At 41.0% G+C, this 22942-nt stretch overlaps 1 protein-coding gene across 1 annotated transcript in view; it reads right to left on the reverse strand.

Moving 5' to 3' along the window:
- LOC126068286 (collagen alpha-6(VI) chain-like) overlaps nt 1–22942 on the reverse strand; it is a 119967-nt gene that overhangs the window by 61604 nt on the left and 35421 nt on the right. The window contains exons 2-9 of the mRNA XM_049870746.1: nt 22230–22398; nt 18883–18980; nt 16081–16677; nt 13941–14561; nt 12037–12597; nt 10740–11297; nt 7779–8354; nt 4904–5473 (exon numbers count right to left, since the gene is read on the reverse strand). Coding sequence (XP_049726703.1) covers nt 4904–5473; nt 7779–8354; nt 10740–11297; nt 12037–12597; nt 13941–14561; nt 16081–16677; nt 18883–18949 — 3550 coding nt within the window. The 5' untranslated portion in view covers nt 18950–18980; nt 22230–22398. The remainder of the gene's footprint in view (nt 1–4903; nt 5474–7778; nt 8355–10739; nt 11298–12036; nt 12598–13940; nt 14562–16080; nt 16678–18882; nt 18981–22229; nt 22399–22942) is intronic.

Here is a 22942-nt window from a genome sequence, read left to right on the forward strand (position 1 = left end):
ATGAGTCAGAATCAACTCGACATACCTAATAACAACAAGCTACTCAAGCTACTGTCTTATTCCTTTAATTTTGAGTTTACCGATTATGAAGAACTGGCATCCCTTAATATATTTGTACATGCCTTTGAAGCATTGTCAGCGTTCATTCCAGCCCCATCGGTCCTCAGCCCACAGCTTGGCTACAAACGCCTCACATTCTTGATTGTTGGAGTAATGATTTCAAGTTTATCTTAATATAAAGTACTTTTCTTATTTTTTGTTTCATGACTCTTTCCTTTAAAGATAACTCACTCTCTACTTGGAGCGTACATTCCTGTTTTTGACTTTACACATGGTTTTCTCTCATTCTTTCCAGGAGAGGCTAGATGGTTCCAAGATAATCTTCTGGTTATTAATTGGAAATAAGTATTTCATATGAAACAGGAAATTAACATGGAAGGTTTGGTTGAGGTACACAGACAACAGATGACACACTGTGAAGTATGAGGAGATCATGAAGCAGGCTTGACAAAGATATAGCCTCTAAGCAGTTATAGGACTCTTAACCTTTAACTTACATGCAGGTTTGCACTAGGAGTTTAAAAGAACATTTTGGGGAAGGCTGTTTATATACAATCAGTGCTCTCTCTCTTTCTCACATATACATTTCCTTGTTAAGTCAAGAGAAAGGGGTTTTCAGAGATAACTTGGGGTCACCTGATCTTTGACAAGGGTCCAAAGTCCATCAAATGTGGAAAGACAGTCTTTTTAATAAGCGGAGCTGGGAAAACTGGATGTCCATCTGCAACAAAATGAAACAGGACCCATACCTTACACCGTACACAAAAACTAATTCAAAATGGATAAAAGACCCAAATATAAAACCAAAACTAAAAAGATCATGGAAGAAAAAATAGGGTCAATGCTAAGGGCCCTAATAAAAAAAAAAAAAAAACACGGCATAAATAGGATACAAACCATAACTAACAATACACAAACACCAGAAGATAAGCTAGATAACTAGGATCTTCTAAAAATTAGAACACTTATGCTTATTAAAAAAAAAAAAAAAAATTTTTTTTTTTTTTTTTTTTTTTTATCAAAAGACTTCACCAAAAGAGTAAAAAGAGTACCTACAGACTGGAGAAAAAAAATTGGCTATGACATATTCAAAAAGGTCTAATCTCTAAAATCTATAGGAAAATCTAACACCTCTACAACAAAAAGACAAATAATCCAATTAAAAAATGGGCAAAGCATATGAACAGACACTTCGCCAAAGAAGACATCCAGGCAGCTAACAGGTACATGAGGAAGTGCTTGCGATCACTAGCCATTAGAGAAATGCAAATGAAAACTACAATGAATTACCATCTCACCTTGATGTTACTGGCACGAATCAAAAAAAAAAAAAAAAAAAGACAAACGTTGGGGAGTCTGCAGTGAAATTGGAGCTTTTATGCACTGCTGGTGGAAATGCAAAATGGTACAAACATTTTGGAAAATGATATGGCACTTCCCTAAAAAGCTAGAAATAGAAATACCATATGATCCAGCAATCCCACTCCTAGAAATATATCCTAGAGAAATAAGAGCCATGACATGAATAGACATATACATACCCATGTTCATTGCAGCGTTATTCACAATACCAAAAAGAAACAACCTTGGTGTCCATCAACAGACGGACGGATAAACAAATTATGGTATATACACAATGGAATACAATGACATGAAGAAGAATAATGATGAATCTGCAAAACATCTCACGACGTGGATGAATTTGAAGGGCATTATGCTAGAGAAATAAGACAATCACAAAAGAACAAATACTGTATGAGACCACTATTATACAAACTCATGAAAAAGTTTACACACAGAAAGAAACAATCTTTTGGCTAGAGGTGGGGAGGGGTGCGGGGGAAAAACACTAGACAATAGATAAGTGGTAACTTTGGTAAAGGGTGAGACAGTACGCAATACTGGGGGAGAAAGTACAACTTGGAAACCCTGGTGGCATAGTAGTTAAGTGCTACAGCTGCTAACCAAAGGGTCAGCAGTTTGAATCTGCCAGCCGCTCATTGGAAACTCTGTGGGGGCAGTTCTACTCTGTCCTATAAGGTCGCTATAAGTCAGAATCGACTTGACGGCACTGGGTTTGGTTTTTTTGGGTTTAAGTACAACTTGACCAAGACAAAGTCCTAGAAGATTCATAGACACATCCAAACTCCCCGAGGGACCAAGTTATTGGGCTAAAGTCTGGGAATCATGATCTTGGAGGAATATCTAGCTCAATTGGCATACATAGTTTATAAAGAAAATGTTCTACAACCTACTTTGGTGAGTAGCATCTGGGGTCTTAAAAGCTTGTGAGCAGCCATCTAGGATACTGCATTGGTCCCACCTCATCTGAAGCAAGGGAGAATGAAGATAACCAAAGACATAGGGAAAGACTAGTTCAAAGGACTTATGGACCACGACTACCACAGCCTCCACCAGCCTGAGTCCAGCACAACTAGATAGTGCCCAGCTACCACTACTGACTGCTCTGACAGGGATCACAGTAGAGGGTCCCAGACAGAGCTGGAGAAAAATGTAGAACAAAATTCGAACTCACAAAAAAAAAAGACCAGACTTACTGGTCTGACAGAGACTGAAGAAACCGGAGAATATGGCCCCAGGCACCTTTTAACTCAGTACTGAAGTCACTCCTGAGGCTCACTGTTCAGCCAAAGGTTAGACAGGCCTATAAAACAAACAATAACACACATAGTTCAACCATCTACATGAGACTAAATGGGCACACCAGCGCAATGTCAAGGACAAGAAGGCAGGAGGGGACAGGAAAGCTGGATGAATGGAAATGGGGAACCCAAAGTCAAGAAGGGGAGAGTGTTGACATGTCATGGGGTTGGCAACCAATGTCACAAAACAATATGTGTATTAATTGTTTAATGAAAAATCAATTTGCTCTGTAAACACCTAAGCACAATAAAAAAAAAGATAACTTGGCAATCACTCAAGTCTGGTAATTCTAAAGAATGAGACACAGGATGGTGTGCTCCTGTTCCTGCAGAGGAAAAGCAACCATATTGGAGGGCTGTAATTTTCAGAGTTTGTTGGGAGCCAATTGATATGTTATTTCCCAATGTGCTGATATGGCCAATATAAGAAAGAGTTGTTGTGGGCTCGTTTGACTTCCTGTTCAAGAAGGCTATCTGAAGGAGGCAAACAGATCTTAGAAGGATAAAGCTGGAGGCATCACCGGATGCCCAGGGGCTGAAGACGGCATAAGGGACCATCTGAGATTGAGATATACTTACCCTCCTCCAGGGAACTCTGGTTGAGAGACTTCCTGACCAGTGTTCTTTGGCAGGGGTGGAGATGATGGGGGTGAGTGGAGAAATCTCAGAAAGACCCATGAAAGGGCCCAGTTTTAGACAGGGGCTGCAAACACTGAAAACCAAAAACTTCCCTGCACCTCTTTAGCTCTTCTCCCTTCCCCAGCCAACTCTGGAGAGGCCAGAAACCATGGTCAGCAAGATGGGGGCAGGACCTGGGAGAGGGTATAGAAGTGAAAGGTAGGGAACAATGGGTAAAACGCCGACCACATATGTCCTCTTCTCTCATGGCAGGCGAGCAGCCTGCAACAGACCGGAAAAGTGGAATAACCTTGAACGAATTTTAAAGTTTTAATAGTTATGCTAGAATGGACATATTAATCACCAACAGGAAGTTCATTTATTTCCTGAAAGTAATTAGGGGCAAGGGAAGAGCTAGCCCCCATGAATAAATCAAACGGATCACCGGTAGACGAAAATGAGGTGACTTTATAATTACATCTCAGGTGTCATGCTTATTCAAGGTAGAATTTAAATATGCATTTTCTCACTTAAACCTCACAACAATCTTTTGAACTAGGTGCTACTATCGTTCTCATTTCACAGATGAGAAGATTAAACTTTGAGAAGTTAAGCATCTTTCTCAAGAAAAAATACCTATAGAGCAGGGATCTACAGTCAGGCTGTCTGCAGGGCTGCCTCTTAACTACCTTGGAGCTTTTGTCTTCTTCATGGAAGTAAGTAGCTTTCCTCTCCTTGGCAAAAATTAGGATTACTATTTACCATGGGTAGTTAGTTATATAGAGCCAAAGCCAACCCATAGGACACCTTTATAAAAATAGAAAAAGTTAACCCTTTCTTCAATCCCTTTACTTCCATCTGTTGGAAAATGTCAAAATGTGCCAATTTTTAAGAAAATACTAACTTCTGCAGTAAAGTTTTATAATAAGGTCACAAATCTCTAGAATGTTCCCTACATACCTATACCCCAGCACTCAGACACCCTGTAGGTTCTACTGCCAGGCAACTAAAATCCACTGACTAGTTCATTTTTTGAGACCCCTTCTCAAACCTCTGAAATGAACCAGACTGTAAACAATGGACATTCCCTCACACTTTCTGAAGTGGAAACATTCCCATTCACAAGGACAGTATGCTCTCTCAGGAGAGACAGAGATAAAAAGATACATGCTCTCAAACACCTTTTTTCTCAATCCACAGATCATAAAAAAATGCTTGATAGCTGTGAAAAGTTCAAAATCCAAATTCTCCCATAAGCCCTAACCCCAAAAGCCACTGCCCTGAAGCTGATTCCGACTCATGGCAAACCTACAAGACAGAGTAGAACTGCCCCACAGGGTTTCCAAGGCTGTAATCTTTAGGGAAGCAGACTGCCACATCTTTCTTCCTCCATGATGCTGGTGGGTTTGAATCCTCGACCTTTCATTGGCAGCTGATGGCTTAACCACGGTGCCACCAGGGCACCTTTCACCAGCCCCAGAGGATGTGAATAGAGCTTGAGGTGAATGTCAGTGAAGACAGGGAGAGGGAGAATAAATATGAAGAACTCGTTAAATACTTACTGCTCTCACCCCCTGAGGTACAGATGTGGCGAACAATCCTTTTTTTGACCTTTTTTAGCTCGTCGAAGTTTTCCACTGTCATTTTTTTGTCTGCGGTCCCAGTGATCTGAATGAGCTCCTGGTCATCCACGTCCCCAATGCCCACAGAGTAGATGTCGATCCCTCTGTGTCTCAGGTCTTCAGCTGCCTGAGCCACCTCATCTTGGGACCGCCCATCTGTGAGGAGCAGCAGCACCTGTGGGGTACCTGCATTGATTCTACTGCCCATGTCGGAGTGGAAGTAATACCCCACCTGGCGGAGGGCAGCGCCGATGTGAGTGTACCCGAAGATCTGGTTGATGTTTTCAATCTGTAGTGAAATCTCCTTTTCACCTGTGAAACGCCCCAGTGGGAACTCTGGCCGATAGGCATCACTAAACTGGGCTGCTCCAATACGCACTCTGTTGTGGCTGACATCCAAGTCTTGAACAACAGAGGCCAAAAATTCCTTCATCTTCTTGAAGTCATCTGGATGAATGCTATTAGAACCATCCATGAGGAAGACAAGATCCACTTTTTCAAGTCCACAATCTACAAAGAAGCAGAAAGGGAACAGCAGCAACAATGAAAATCATATTGTTATTCTTTCTTTAACTCACCAAAAGTAAATTCGATGTTTGCAGCTATACAGAAATGATATATCTGAAAGTGGCTTCTTGTCTTATCCTGCACAGTGGTCACATTACTTGGAGAGCAAGTAAAAACAAACAGCCACTCATAAAGGCAGCCATAGGCATGGACAACTTACACATCCTTTTACAATGCTCTGAGCTTGCCTAGTTGGTCTTACGCCATCTTCTTTTCCCAGAACTGGGGAGGGTGCTACAGAAAACTTGTTCTCACCTGCTGTCAAGATTTGTTCCTTCTAGAAAGCCAAGTGACTGTAGTAGCTCAGCAAGAAAAAATAAACAAACAAAAAAACCCACATTCATTTTGGGATTCAAAGACACAGATGGTTTGTATCATTGACTTGGCTTCCCTAATGAGTTGAGCCAATAAATACTATTCTGATTTATTAGGGCAAATTGAAGAGAGGTTTTAAAATCATGCCTTATGGCCTGCACCTGATCGGTTTTCCTCTTTATTAACCCTCTTTTTGGTGCATGTAAAAATGTCTGCTTGAGAAAAATGTTTGGGGACAAACAATGCTGTATAGTTTAGAAATGTTTCCCCTGTATTGTCAGAGCAAATACAAAACAAAAGGAATATGAAAGCATTGCTGATGAGTGAGTTATGCTTGGCGCACAACTTATGTGTGTTCCTCAGCCTTCTGGTAAGCATTATCGTTCCCTTGAATTCCCCAGTGATCCCACCAGTGACCCAAGTAAATTCTCATTTTAGCCTCAGGAAAGATTAACGGTGGCTGAGATTCCTGCAGCAGAGATAAGCAATAACCAGTAATGTGGCAAATAGATCCTTCAGGAATTGCTTAACTCATTAAATGTTTTTGCTTAAGATTCAAAGAAAAGAAATCAAGTACTCTTTTTATCTACCCAAAGGAGAACAAATGCTATGTCCACTTCTCCAATGTACTGTGGAAGATTAGTTCATTTTTGAGATTTGAGAATGACAGATTCAATTTTAGGCACTGGCCACAAAGAGGTAAACAATTTGTCCCAGTTTTCAAAAAGACCCAGAAAGTTTTTGTTAGTTTTGTGAAAGAAAAAAAATGGTAGCTGCGTTCTAAAGACACAAAGCATAGAAAAATCAGAAGACGTAAATAAATAATATTTTAAAAAGAACTGCACCAAGAAGTTGGAATCCTGGATTCATAGCAATTCATCTAATAAAAATAGTATATTTAATACAATACAGCTTAGCAAAACTGCTAAGGAATTTTGTTGTTGTTGTTAGTCGCCATCAAATTGATTCCAACTCATGGCGACCCCATATGTGCAGAGTAGAACTTCTCCATAGGGTTTTCAAGGCTGTGACCTTTCAGAAGCAGTTCGCCAAGCTGTCTTCCAAGGCACCTCTGGGTGGGTTTGTACCGCCATCCTTCTGGTTAGTAGTCCAGTGCTTAAACATTTGCACCACCCAGGGACTTCAAGGAATTTTAATAGGCCACAATTTCTTTCTGAACCGGAAGTATAAAACCGTAGCCAAATAAATAAGTAAACAAATGTGCCAATGAAATCTTCAGCTGCCAGAATAGAAACACAGTGACCAGGGCAAAGCAAGTCCCACTGTAATCTGCCTTGGAAACATCTTACTAGGAAAAAAAAAAAAACCAAAAACCCACTGCCGTCGAGTCGACTTAGCAACCCTATAGGACAGAGCAGAGCTGTCCGATAGAGTTTCCAGGGAGCACCTGGCAGATTCGAACTGCCGACCTCTTGGTAAGCAGCCGTAGCACTTAACCACTATGCAACCATGGTATTCTAGGCTAGAATAGAGCACTTAACACTGGGCTTCACATTTTAAACAACCTTGTGCCATAGGAGAAGTAGGTGAAGCATCTGGGGACTTCTAGCCTGGAGGAGGAAAGACTTCAGGCGATGATGCTGGTTCTTAGGAGGAGACAGAATTCGACTTCTTGTGTAAAGAGCTGGAAGAAGAACTAGTGTATGTTCCAATAAATAAAGCCTAATCGTGAATTTTCCTTTATTAGAAGAAACGAGTAGGAATGTTGTAGAAGGTATTTCTCCTTGAGGAGGCAAATTAAATGCCCTCGAGGTCTTTCCAACCCTGAGATTCTGGAACTGTGGGAAATTCTACGAAACAATTAGTGTTCCTCTCTTCTCTCTGGAGAACTTTGTTCTGAAAGTTGTTACTTTGGTGCTCCCTCATTTGGCCCTCTGCTAATATTAGGAAAATCATAACCGACAAACCTTACCTACTTTTGAAGAGTTACAGACGCTGGCTGACACGTCTGAAAATATCCCCTTCAGGCCTCCAAAAGTCTCCACGAAGAAGTACTTGTCACTTGACCCTGCCATAGCTAACAGCTCCACTTGATTGGCGCCAGCAATCCCCACAGCTAGGACTAGAATGCCCTTGTCCCGCAATGCCCTTGCTGTGGTGTTGAGTTTATCCGCATCATGGGATTCCCCATCGGTGATCACAATGAGGACCTGGGGGACCCCCTTTTGTAGGCGGCTGCCCCGGACTTCGGTGAACATGTGGTCTGAGAAGCCTAGTGCTTCGGCGGTATAAGTGCTGCCCCCCATGGGCTGGTCACCCTGGAGCCGTGAAATCACCTCCCATTTTGTGCCCAGGTCACCAAGATAAAACAGCACCTCTGGGTCATCAGCATACTTCAGAGCACCAAACCGGACCTGATTCTTGCCAACATCGGCTTTTTTCACCAAGCCAATCATAAAGTCCTTCATGATATTATACTCATCGTGGTCAATGCTGCCAGAGCTATCAATCACAAATACAACATCTAAAACTTCAATCCGCTTGCATTCTAAAAGAGGAAGAGAAAGGAAAACTGTATGAAATTGGCTTTGGATATCATGGGAGACTTTTTAAAGCAACAAACTTTATATTTTAGAGGTGTTTAGGTGTATAGAAAAATTACATGGAAAGTATAGAAATTCGCATATACCTCCTCTCCCTGCCCTGCCCCCCCAACACATAGTTTTCATGGGAGATTTTTTCATTTCCCTTTTTGTAAAAATTGTTGGTGTTTCTTCTCCAAGGAATCATGTTCTACATTAGAATGTCAATTCCCTAAATAACCGAGACAAGACATTCATTTGTGCTGCCAGTACATAGCAATCCTCAAGTAGGGGAACTCGTAGGACAAGACAGATGTGAAGTGAAGTCCACTGTAGGGGGTGTGAGGGAGTCAGTCAGCACAGAACCACCAGGAACAAAAATTTCAAGTACTTTTGGTCTTAAAAAGAATGTACAATGTTGTGGAATTTTTCTCCTATAAATGGTTTCTTCAACATGTGCTTTCATTTACACAAATTTATCTTTTTTTTTAAGCCACAAGGATGGTGAGATTTTCTTCTTCAGATAAACCTTGCAGAAAACGACAGAAAGAAATGAGTTTGACAACACTATATATTTTTTTCATGGTTCTATGATGGCTGACTTTTCAAGGTTACATTTTCTCCCTTTTTGTCTTTCTTGAAACATTATCTGTTTTCATTATTGGACCTGATCATAGACATAAGCCCATTTCTCCCTTGGCCCAACTCAGTTATCCTAGCATGATGCCCCTACTAACTTTCTTAATCTTGGGTCAAGGCCATGGAAAAGTAATTTAGCAGAAAAGACCCAATTAATACTTTAACCATGGGTAACGTGTTCCATTTGAAGGGCACAGCATTCCAAACTCTAACTCATCTCTTCTGGAGAAGTGGAATTGTAAGATGGTTAGTTATTTAGACCTTGAATCGCACATTTGCTCTAAGGCCTCGGAAACACATGTTCCAAATGTCAACTCATCCATTTTTTAGAAATGGGATTTTAAGAAACAACCGGCACTCCCCAGAGACTCGCCAAATGTCCCTTCTTTGCCAGCTACTTGCTGACTATGTGGTAGGGCTGTTAAAAACCCTGTAGCCAATATGCTTACCCCACTGACTGGAGGCCATATGTACTGAACGATAAATCAAATTCTTAAGCAAGGCTGGTTCCAATAAGAAAGAAACTATGTCTCTCTGGCCTTCTGATATCCTGCAAAACCTAGCTGGACCACTCAGGGGCTGGGCGTAGATTGCTCAGTGTTGGGACCCTTCTAAGAGTTCTGATTTGTTCGGGGGCGTGGGGTAGAATTACCAGGGAAATAAATCAGGTATATTCCTCTTCCCTCAAAATGCTGACCATGGTCACAAAACTTTCTACTGTGAATTGAACATAATTTGAATAAGAGAGCAATGTTCCTCTCTTCCTTTGAAACTCCATTAAGACCTATCTCCTTCATAGATACTTTTCAGAATGCCTCTGCCATCAAGCCCTGTGGGTCATAGTGTAAATCAGTCCCTTACATTTTTTGAACTTTCATTTGTTTTATCACTTCCATTTCTCTGCAGGTTCCTGGGAGGAGGGTGGGGACTACACCATTTACTTCCTTTGAAGCATCCATTGTTTTAGTTCCCTTACTAAATTCATCCTTTATAGAATTTAATGAACATCAAAGTGTTTTCCAAAACATTGGCTTATTTTATACAAGCATTCTTTTTTTAAAAAAATTGTAAAAATACATTTGTAATGGATGCTTGGCCAAAGGGGAGCCATCCTGGGCAGGAGATTATGCCCCTCTATTTTTTTTTTTTTAGCGCCTACCTCGACAGCCCACATGTAGCCCATGACACGGGTACAAAAGACTGGGCCCCTTGCCTCCAGAAAGGACCAATTCTGAGGTGTAATTCATGCTCTAGAACTCTCCATGGGATGAGGCTGAAGCTAGACTCCAACTAAGACCATTTCCTTGTTGAGCTCCTACCCATGCCCTTCCCTGCTTTCCTTACTCCTCTCTGGGAGCTCTCTCTCAGTAAATCACTTAAGAATCCCAGACTCACCCTCTGCTTCTAGGGAACCTAACTTAAGACACGAGATGATACTTTTCCTAATCGGAGGATTCATTACCCTAGTAGACAAACGGGAAAGAGTCTAGGTGCACCAAAATTGTTCCTTCCCATTAACCCAACTGCTTAATTTGACAGTTCTGTTTAGGAAAGTTGCATTTCACAAGCAGGTCAAAATCGACCGGGATAAATTTTCAATTAACCAAAAAAGTGCACGATGTTCAGACAGTGGTCCATCAATTCAGGAAGTAATGGGTAGCATTGACACCCGATGTTTGGATAGTCCTGCTAGTGAACGTGCCCATGCCTACCTTCACGGGGGCTGCAAATTCCAAAGACAAGATCATTTTCAATGTGCTGCAGAATGTCAAAATTCTCAACATAAAAAACCATCTCCGGCCTCCCGCTGATCTCCTCCAGCTGGGTAACGTTGGAGCCAAACACCCCTACAGAGTAGATAATGATGCCTTCTTGCCGAAGTGCTACTGCTGGTTCCTTCACTATGTCATGAGCTTCGCCATCCGTGATGAGGATGAGGAATTTCCTGATGTTGGACCGGGCCCCTTTGGCAGGATGGAAGTACTGAGATACAAAGGTCAGGGCACTTCCAGTCAAAGTGGTTTGTCCGATGTGAGTCATGCGGTCTATTGCATGTGAAATTTCACTTTGGGATGTGAATCTGTTAAGTGGAAACTCCTCCTTATTGATATCGCTGAACTGGACGACACCAATTTGCACCCAATCTGCCCCAATCTGTGATTTGCTCACCAGGTTCTTCATAAATGTTTTCATTTTGCTGAAGTTTTCAGGTCCTATACTGCCTGAACTGTCCACCAGAAACATGATGTCAGCTTTCATCTCTTTGCAGGCTGCATGAGAGAAATAGGGATGTTTATTCAAGGTGGCTACATGTAAAAAAGTGAGTGAACAGGGAAATCCAAAACCCAAATGATTCTAAACTGAAATTAAGCATGTGCTTGGTCAGGGCTGTTAGCAAGCAAATAAAGCATTGAAGGTAACAACAGTGAGAAGATTGTATTTGTTTAGTAATTTGCTTTAATACGTACCTCAGGGTCTCTCCACCTGCACTTTTGACGTTTTGAGCTAGATAATCCTTTATCGCGGGCAGCTATCTGTGCGTTGCAGGACATTGTAGGATGTTTAGCCATTTAATGCCAGTAGCATCCCCTCAATTGTAACAATGAAAAGTGTCTCTAAACATTGTCAAATGTTCCCTTAGGGGGAGAAGCCACCCCTGGTTGCAAACTACTGATATAGCTCTAAAAGATTTCATAAAAAACAACTTAAATAAACCTGAAGTAATCCTAATTTCTGAAATTATTTAATCACATGGCACACTGCAGCGTCAAATTGTACATCTACCCTTAGCAGGGATCTGTGGGAGAAGCTAATTAGTACTTATTAGGGAAACTCTGAAATATCACAATGCTATGAGCCCTTATTTTTGTTTGAGCAAAAAACATAGTCATAGGTCAACAAATCTCAACTTAGAAATGCATATTCTTTCTCTAAACCACAAATGTCAAATCTTGCCAGGAGTGCAATTTGTGATCTGAAGTCAAAAGGTAAAGTCACTATTTCTCTTACCTTCTTTAGCACAGATTTCTTGAACAACTTGGTTTCTTATGTCTTTCAAAGAGTCAAAGTCATGCACGTAGTACACTCTCCTGTCCTCACCCGCGATTTCCCGCAGCTGTGTTTCGTTGGCCTCCTTGACCCCTATAGCATAAACATTGATGAGCGCTTCTCTCAGTCTGTTCGCGGGCTCCAAGACGCTATCTTTGGACATGCCACTTGTCAGGACAATAAGGTGATATGGCACTCGGTTTCCTCGCTGCTGCTTTGATTTTTGTAACTGCTGCAGAGTAAAATTCAGGGCCGCACCTGTGTTTGTATTCCCACCTATCTGCCTAATGTTTTCAATGGCCTTTTCCAGATCGTGCTTGTTTGAGTATTTACCAATCACAAATTCCAAGTCACAGGTGTCAGCGTACTGGACAGCCCCGACCCGCACCTTATGGGGTGCGATGTTGAACATCCCTACAATCCCTGACAGGAAGGTCTTCATTTCTTGGAAGTCAGTGGCTTGGGTGCTCCCTGACCCATCAATGAGCAGATAGATGTCAGCTTCTTCCGTGTCCACGCAACCTAAAATAGAACAAAAAATTGAATCTGGTATCTAGGACAAGTGTGAAGAAGAAATGGGAGCAGGTGAGGAGAAAAACAAGTATGAGCTTCTCCAAACAGAAAGATAGGAAACAGCTCTGAGGCTTAAAAGACAGGCTTGAAATTGTGAATCTAAGCATCTGCTGGGCCAAATGAATTGCTTCTGACATGTCAGTACTATTTGGATATTTCTGTGCCATGAATCAGGGTAAACCTAGATAGAGCAAAAAAAAAAAAAGTAGAAAGAAAAACTTTAAGTGCATTTTGAAAGTCACTTCTCTCATAAGTAAATAACTGCTTAGCAAAAAATCGAGAGGTACGTTGTGAAGTGCAGAAGGCATTTAATTGAACATTGTGGTCATATGAGTAATCTTACTTGAAATCTTGAACAAATTATTTACTCCTCACTCATACCTGGTCAAATAACTAAACCAGCAGGATTGTCAGTGGCTTTATGTATGTAGGACAATGATGTTTTTATAGTACTCGTGCTATAAATATTTGCCTAAGAATGTATTCATATAGATATATAAATAGATAGAATATGTGTCTACATGAAATATATTAAAAATATATAAAATACATTGCTGTCTATCTCTGTCTCTAAACTCTAGATACTGGAATGGAGCTTTATAACAAATTCATTACCCCAGGCTCAATTCGAATCATAACTTGCTGGCTTCTGGTAGATTCCAACTCATAGCAACCCTATAGGGCTGAGTAGAACTGCCCCATCACGTTACCCAGGGTGTAAATCTTTACGGAAGCAGACTGCCACGTCCTTCTCCCTCACAGTGGCTGGGGGGTTTGAACCACTGACCTTTAGGTTAACAGCCGAGAGCATAACCACTGCACCACCAGTGCGCCTATCCAAATTATACTTCTTATTTATTCTCTAAATTGGAATTTGGGGATAAGGAAAGAAGATAAGGGAGAGAAAAAAATATCAAAAAGAAAATAAAGGAAAGAGAAGGGGAACATGTGAAACAAAGGGGAGACAGAAAAAAAAGTGAAGAAAACCAGCAAAATATGGTGTCCTTGGAGTATTTATAAGTAGCAATCAAATTACCACTACTGAAAATAGGAGGTGAAAAGGGAAATCCCTTCTCCCTAGTTCAACACTTCAATACCTTTTACTCTCCCCCATACTATACTTTGTATTATCAAACTAACATAAAAAATTAGAGACTTGTTCTCCCCACCCATAGTATGTCCCACCAATCCCTTTTGTATGTGCAACACCTGAAAGACAAAAAGAGATGACACACGCACGCACACAAAAGAAATATGACCTGAAAAATCTTTCTCTCAGTAAAAGGCCTTACCAGATTTGAGGTTTTCTGTCCGTTCTGAGAAGACAGAGACTGTGTGCGTTATTTGATTCCGCAGCTTCTTCAGAAACGTCTGGTTGTGGGCGGCAAGGTCCGAGAAGGTTTTCAGTTTGGAGATGTACTGTTCAGCAGGGTGAGAGGCTATCTTCTCCAACTGGGCATCACTAGCCCCCTCTATGCCCATGGTGAAGATGGTCACGCCCTCGCGCCGGAGGTTCACAGCTGCCTTGGTCACATTGTCTTCTGACGGTCTATGTGTCACCAGCACTGTGATCTGAGGCACCCCTTGATTCTTCCGACTGCCTTTCTGTGCCCTGAAGACTTCCTTCTTGATCTTCCTGATGGCAGCTCCAGTGTAGGCCTTCCCGGTCTGGGGCGAGAGGTTCTGTATATGCTGGAGAACCTCTGACTTATTCACACCTGCACTCAGTGAGTTTATCACTGTCGTCTCATTGCTATAGGCCACAAGGGCAACCCGCATGCAATGTTCCTTTATGTCAAGAGCAGAGACACTCTCTTCCAGGAAGTCTTTAAGATAGTCAAAGTCGTCCAGGCTGCCATTGATCGACACATCCAACAGGAACACGACATCGGCCACAGAATGGCCTTGGCAAACTGTGTGGGCAAAAAGGGAACAATCACAGTTTAAGTTGGAGGTTCAGCATCTCTGTTCAGCATAAGAAGGTGTGAAGAGCATCTACCATAACTTGGCTGTACACTTAAAGAAAGAAAGAGGTATACAAAGTGATTATGAAGCTGAGATCAGAGGGACTAGGATCAAATACTGGATCTTGCCTAAACATCTAGCTTCAGTTTCCTCATCTGTAAAGTGAAGAAAATAAAAATAATAATTCCCTCACAGAGTTGTTATGGGGATTAATTGAGATCATGGGCTTAGCTTTACTGAGTGAACAGTACCCATTGCTATCATATTAAAATTATTTAAATCATTATCATCATTATAATCAAGAAGCTATAGTCCAAATATTACTAAGCAATGGTCACAGAATAGCAATTGTGCTTTCAATTATTTTATTTGGGAAAGATACTAGTAATAAGGATCCTTATTTTCAGAGATTCTCACAAGAAACACACTATTATCAAAGCCGTTGTTACTGTTAGTTGGCATCGAGTCAATTTCAACTCATGGTGACCCCACGTGTTACAGAGTAGAACTGCTCCACAGGGTTTTCTTGGCTGTAATCTTAATGAAAGCAGATTACCAGGACTTTCTTTCACAGTACCACTGGGCGGGTTTGAACCACCAACCTTTATGTCAACAGTCGAGTGCAAACTGTTTATACCACCTAGGGATCTGTCTACTACGAACAGATAATTATATATATCATTTAATTCAAGTTGATTTAACTAGGAATAATGTGTTTCCTCATTAATTATTTGGATGTTTGCACCGTGAACAAATTGTTTTTTACTGATTGTCCCCTGCCCCTTGCTTGAATGATGTTCATGGACTCTTGGCCATTCCTGTTAGTAGAAGAGTGAAAAGAGGACTAACCAGGAGGGCAGGTTGGAAGTGGAACAGAAAACAGGGGGTTAATTCAGAACAAAGCAGCAGGAACGGAGGCACTGTGGGGCTAAAACCACATGGGGCTGGGACTCGGAAGACATGACCCAGCTCTGACTTCAAATTTCCACCTGTCCCTGGGCCAGATCACAACACCTCTAGGGATGGCCACAATTTCGTCTCTGCGAGTAGGGGTTTGGACAATCTGAAGTTGTTTCTAGCTCTAAGATTCTGGGATTAAATCATGTGGCTCAGGGATTTCTTTAGGAGCAAATTTACCTTTTTAATTCACCTGTAATAAAATGACACAGCAGCTAAAGCCCAGGGAGGTAGCTCAGAAGTAAGCTGGGTGGCTGGGAGAAGGTGGCCCTGAAGTTTAAAAAGCCTGTGAATGGTGCATAATGCACATAAACTCTATGTGGAGAACCAAGGCTGTGGGTTCACTGGGTTTAAAATGGCCACAATCATTGGGCCTCTTGAGCACAGCATATTTAACATTCTGAAAATTCAGCCCAGGGGAAAGGGATGTTCATAGAGTTTCAGTTCTCTCCTCATGCTGATTTTTGAAAAGTGTTTTGTCATCATTTCTATACATGTATCTGAGCCCACCTTCTACAAGGACATCATCGGCTACTCCTTCCTTGTACTGAGTCACATCCCTGATGATCTGCGTCATGTTTTGGGAAAACGTGCTGAGGTCTCTGGCTGTCCTCAGGTGGAAATGAAACTGAGACGTGGCCATGGCCTTCAGGTTTTCCTCCGAAGCTCCCTGCAGCCCCACAGAGACGATTCTCACCCCGTCATTCCGCAGGGCCCTAGCAGCCTCTTCCACGTCATCCTCAGACTCTGCTGAAGCCAGGACCACCAAAATGGGGGGAAACAGTTTCTTGTCTCTCCCGTTTGTGGGTGCAGAGAAATAGGTCCTGTGGGCCTCCTGGAGAGCATTTCCTATCCGCAGGGACCCACCAAGGAACTCAAAGTTCTTCTTGAGGTGGGTCAACATGGGGTTCTTGCCCTTGAAGGTGCTCAGTTGGAATTCATCGAGGAGCTCATCGCTGTACTGGGCCAGGGCCACGCGGTATTTGTTGGCCTCTATGGGGAGACTGTTGATCACTCTGTGGATGAATGCTTTCACAAACGGGAAGGACTTAGCTCCCATGTGATCCGAGCTGTCCACCAGAAACACGACATCTGCATACTCGGGGCCTACAAAACCACAACAAACATGAATGAAGCAAAAAAACTTAAAAATTTACTGCCATATTTAATGCCAACTCTATGAAAAGAAACTTACTTTTCTCTTTTATTGATTTTCTACTTCCTTTCCCCATGAACAGAAAACAGTAGCCTCCGATCACAAATTCTCTCAGGAAAAAGAAATGTTTGTTTCTTGGGCCTATGCATTTATTACTACCTCTTATTTGAACTAATTACAAAATTAAGCCTAACTTGCACAAGGAGTTAACTAACAGGTAAATGTAGAGAAGTAGAAAATCATTGGTGTTTATACCTTTTGTGGATAACTTCCCCTTATACCTTTTTTTTGGCTTTCAGAGTTTGATCTGAGTTTATATTAACAGGATAAAAATTATACTTGAGAATCAAATTGCTTTGAAAAGACAGTCTGTCATTGTGACTCCCACTTAGGCAATGCAGAAAATGACCTGATTGGCTTCTAAATACCTTAGTTTTGAATTTCAAAGTATCAAAATGATGTTTAAAAAAGTCTCAAAATCATAAAAATATGGATTTGCTTTAATTTATTTTAAGGTTATTTATAATATTTTTGAGAAATCATAAAGAGTGAGCATTATAGTTGGTAAATGTATTCTCACGTACGTGTAATATGATGGAAATCAATATATCTTGGGCCATAACCTTTAGCGCTTCATTTGATGCTAGATTCAATGCTAGGTATCTAGAATTATATTTTTTATGAGCTAGAGAATCATTGGGTTCAAGCATTAAATACCTTTTCCTTTTGGTCTGATGGTTTGTTTGGATTCAGAGTTCCTACCCCCTTGCATGAGGTCAATTTCTTGTCTAGGGGAGAAAGGGAAATTGTGTACATGTGTATATGTGTGTGTATGTTTATTTAAGAAAATACAGTGTAATTGAACAAGTAATGGAAGGTCTGACTTTGTAATCGGCTAACTCTATGAGCTCTATCAAGTCATTCAATGTACCTTGGCCTCGGTTTTCCTCTGCTTTAAAATGAGCAGCTTCAACTAGAAAATATTTAAGTTCTTTCTAATGTGATTCTGATGATCTGAAACAGTGACTAGATAAATTCTAGTCAAGTTAAAATAACTTCAATCTTTTCCTTTCTACCATCACTAGGGAGCCCACGTTGACATCCCTGTTGTGTTGTTTCGTTCTTTTTATAGCAGTCCAGTTGAGGCATAGTGGATAAAACGGTTCTTTTTTATCTTTGAAACAACCAAACTCTGACCAGTTTGAGATTCTTTTAATGATCACACAGCCAGCAGCGTCTCAGGCGAAGAAATACGTGAGGGCAAATCAACACCTTTATCCCAGAGAAGGCTGGAGCTTTCACAAGGACTATCAGGAAAGCCCCACCCAGAATGGCTTACTGTGACCAGCAGCAAGCTCTCTTTTCATCAGTGAGACCTCGCATCTTGTGTGGGGACAGGAAATATAGATGACTGGCACATGAGGTGGATTCAACAACTAGAGAAAAGGCATTGCCTCTCTTTAAAAAGCTTAATACCAGGCCCAGTGAGACATCAAAGGAAGACATTTTCAGGGCAAAGTCTAGTTTATCTGTTCAGAAAATTGGCTGCCAAGATCAAAGTTGTTGAGGAAGCTGTAAAAGCCAGTATAGGTAGCCCTGGATATGAATTGAAGAGGTGGTAGAGATAGTGAAGGGTGGGCCAACATTCTGACTTTAAGTCCACTGGACATAGAGAACTGACAAAAAGCAGAAAGCAGCTGCGGAACACTTTCTTTCCAGGGTGAATATGCCCTTTCTTTACAATAAGAGACAAGCAGTTTAAATTGGAGCAAACTCTGGGCACTTACCCAAGACATCCTTTTGGCAGAAACAAATTAGAAAAAGACATTTCACACATTTTCCAGAACTGAACCTAATGTGAATGGATAGAATTTTCATGCAACTTCCCAGAGGCCCAAAAGGAATTGAAACTGAGGATAAAATGACATCTTTCATCTGTCTATTGTTAACAAGGAATAAGGCCCCAAAACAAATGATCTTCAAAGGAACACAGGTGACGTTGAAAAGAAATTGAACTACCACTGTCCCAACCACCAAAAACAAAACAGAACAATACAGTAAAACTCCTGACTTTTAAGTAAGCCCAAATTGGATGTTATCTATTTTCCGTAATGGAAGTTAAGGAAGATCATTCTTTCCATGCATTTTTTCCTTACCAGAATCCTGGTTCACAGAATCGTGGAGACAAGTTATCATGAGCAACAAAATCAGCAGCATGTTCATATTGTGACCTGAAAAATCTCCAACTTGAAATCTGAAAAGGTAAAAACATAAACATCTAAAATTGTTGTGGTTATTATCTGGAAATCAAAACTTACCCAAATATTAGCAAATAAAATTGTATAATAAATTGAGTGCAACAGAAGACACGGAATTTCTGGGGTTCCTTGACCTTCTGATCTGTGAAGTATCTTAGAGAAAAGAAGAACCAACAATTTTAGTCATCAGAGCTTATCCTGGTCCACAGTCCCCCAGCAACATGAGATTTTGGATACTCAGTGGTAGTAGCCAGACGCATTCTCGTTCCAACAATATTATGTTCCTGTTAATCATTTTCCTTATACCCTAGAGTCACTCTCTTTCTACCCATTGCCAAGACAATTGAGAGTTCATGGCTGGGACACAATCTAAGCCATGTTTTCTTAATCTCTCCAGCATGGAAACATAGGTGTATTTCACCTTTGAGTCATATTTAGTATTTCTAGGTGCAGACAAAGGAACTCTGGTGGTGCAAAACATAGCACTTGACAAAGTAAAGTCCGGCAGTTCGAACCCATCCATTGGCTCCCTGGGAGAAAGATCTGGTAATCTGCTTCTTTAAAGATTACAGCCAAGAAAACCTTACGGGGCAATTCAACTCTAATCTGTCACAACTCGATGGCACCTAACAACAACAAGATGTGGTCAAAAGTTCTTTTCTTCTTCTTCCTAGGTAGTAAGAAAGATAACCATTTCTCTTTATGCTTAAATTTGAGGTATATATTTAAAAAAATGAACTTTCATATTTCACTTGATGTCTTGCTACTCAAAAGGACTCTATTTGAGCCATTTGTTTCCAACTACTTAGAATCGAATGAAGCAAGGTTTTTCAGTTTTGTAGTTTGGTCTAAAGCATTTTTAACTACCTTAAAATGTTCATTTCATAGAACGAAATAAAATATTAAACATATTGAAAACAAATATTTTAATGAAGCAGGGTGGGCTCATTCATTCACTCATTCATCTATTGAACAGGAAGAAATTATCCATATAATAAACTAGAGTCTGTGCGTCCTGCCTAATTCTTACCCCAATGTGTATTTGCAATGTTACAGGTGGCTGTCTCACTCCATATTAGGCAGATTCCTACTGATTTAATAGTTGGCCCCTTCTGAAAATGGCCATTTCACATGAGAAGCTCCAGCTCAATTTTCTCACCTGTTCCATTCTGGCTCTGAAATTCTGGAATTTGGGACTCGGTTCATTCCTTCATAAGAAGCTACATGATACAAACTTTTCAGGCTGTAGGTCAACTTATCTGTCCTATCCTAGTAGTAATCAATGAGCTGGAAAAGACTCTTAAGAGCTAATTTTTAGTCTAAACCTCTTGTTTTAGAGGAACTTAAATCTCAAAGTGGTTTGCCTAAGTGAAAATCAAGTCATATCATCTGTACATATTTTTCATTCCTGTATATGGTAATAAATGATAAATTTTATCATTTGTTGAGACTTTGCTATGTTCCATGCTAAGTTTTACCTCCATTCTCCTATTTGATACTGATACTCATAACAGCCCTAGTCAACCCACTGCAGTCGAGTTGATTCCGACCATAGCGACCCTACAAGACAGAATAGAACTGCCCCATAGAGTTTCCTTCCAAGCCTGTAAATCTTCACCGAAGCAGGCTGCCACATCTTTCTCGTGGAGCAGATGGTGGGTTTGAACCGCTGGCCTTTCGGCTAACAGCTGAGTGCTTAACCACTACGTCACCAGGGCTCCTATCAACCCTAGAGCAGGTATTATTGTTGCTCCTATTTTACAGATAAGGAAACAGTGATTCATGAAGGATAGATAAGTGACTCAAGGCCACATTGTTGAGACTAGAACTCACATCTGCCTGACTTCAAAACCTATCCTTTCAAACACTCAGTTACCCTGCATCCCCAGATCTGGGAACACAAAAAGTGTCTCCTAGTTTCTTCTTTCCATTTTTTTTTTTTGCTTAGTACTGGGAGATATTGGTACTCGTTATCATTTCTTTTTATTTTGTCTTAAAAAAAACAGCTTTACAGTGTTTTCATCTTTACCGTTTATGAGTTTTGTAAAGAAATGCAGGTTTCAGGAGGCATGAGAGGCAAAAGAGAAGATGCGTCAAGGAGAATCAATGGGATCATTGTCAAAGGTTTCAGCAGTCAAGACAGGCAGAGAACAATAGTGGATGAAAGTTAGAAGGCCTGGATGAGGAAGCAAGGAGTAGATAAGGCCACAAGAGTTCCCAAGAAGCATGCAGTGAGGGATACAGATTGGCTAACACTGTCAGAGGGGGCGACACCAAATGGTTGTCTATAAAAATACCCCTGTAGTTAGTTATAACAACAAAAACATTTTTTGTAAGCTCAGCTCACATGTATCAATATACCTACAAAGCTAAAACTCTATGCTAATTTATTTTTTGAACCTTCTAATGCACCCTGGTCAGACCTGTCCTTATTACCCAGTTACAATGACACTAGGAATCACCTGGTTACATCTGCATGTGCAACAAGCACTGTCGTTTCGTTGCTGCCTGTGTTTTTGTAGTTGCTGATTTTGTCGAATTTTCTGGTGTTTTAGCTACAATATTGTGGCAATGAGTACTTGTGAACCTGTATCAATAACTTTTTTGAGAATGAAGTAGTCATTAAAGGAAAAGAAGGAGTGATAAACAGGAATTTATGATCTATGAGTAACATTAGAACAAAAAACATCATTAAGGATTCTGTATGGCTTTGTATGGGATGAGGTCCATGGCGCGGGGGGGGGGGGGGGGTGACACCAACCCTAGCAATGCCACTGCATGCAGTATCTGGAAACTTCCCCACTCAGATGCTAATGCCACTGGTACACTAAAAACGAAGCTCTCTGGCTTAGCATCTTGTGTAAGAGTTTTCTTGCAGGCTTTAAATAACATTCCAAATCCAGTGTGCTATAAGGCTATGCCATGATGAGACACAGTGAGCGACTCTCTTGAGGTGTTTATGTGCCCTACTGTGTGCGTATGTGGGGGGAGAACTGGTAGGACTAAACCTCCAAGTTCATGCTTGGGAGGCGAGGAGAATGTGTTCATTTTCACTTCATCAAAATATGGATGTGGCCTGAACAATCTGCAACTTGAAATCTGAAAATGCAAAAATATAAACATCTGAAATTGTTGTGGTTATTATTTGGGAATTGTCCCAGTCTGGGTTCACTAGAGGAGCAAAACCAATGAACCACATATATAAATATATATAGAAAGAGATTTACTTCAAGGAAATGGCTCACCCAATTGTGGGGACTGGCAAGTCCCCAATCCGTGGGTCAGGCAGCAGGCTGAAGGTTTCTGCTGGCTAACGTGGTTGCAGGGGCCGACAAACCCAAAATCTGCAGGTCAAGTGGCAGGTTGAAGGCTTCAGCTGGCTCACATGGTTTCAGGGGCTGACAAACCCAAAATCTGCAGGTCAGGTGATGAGAAATATACAGGATTGAGAAAGAGAGCTAGCTTTGCCAGAACATCCATTTATGTACTGGAGGCAGGCCCTACCCCCAAGGAAACTCCGCTTTCAACTAATTGGCTGCTGACATCAGATCACCAAGTCGAAGGTGATTACATAATATCTGCCAAACCACTGAGAATCATAGCCTAGCCAAATTGACACATAACATTAACTATCACAGTCCACCCCTTATCAACCTGGCACCTATACACATCTCCTTAAACCATACATAATCTCTAAATAAAGGCAATTTTAAAGTCATACTTGTGCCTACATGATACATGTATACAACCTAAAATGCACTAGCCCCTGTTACCTCTTGTATTTTATAATAAGTAATGGGATAAGGGAGTGAAGAAAACAAAGATATTTTATAAATAAATGGGGTGCAACAGGGAATAAGCAATTTCTTCCCATAGTCTGTATGGTGTTCTGCTACCAGATATGACTAAGATTTTCATACTTAAATTTTAAACATATCTGATCACTGAAGACATCTGA

The sequence above is a fragment of the Elephas maximus genome, chromosome 27 (assembly GCF_024166365.1).
Source record: "Elephas maximus indicus isolate mEleMax1 chromosome 27, mEleMax1 primary haplotype, whole genome shotgun sequence".
NCBI lineage: Eukaryota > Metazoa > Chordata > Mammalia > Proboscidea > Elephantidae > Elephas > Elephas maximus.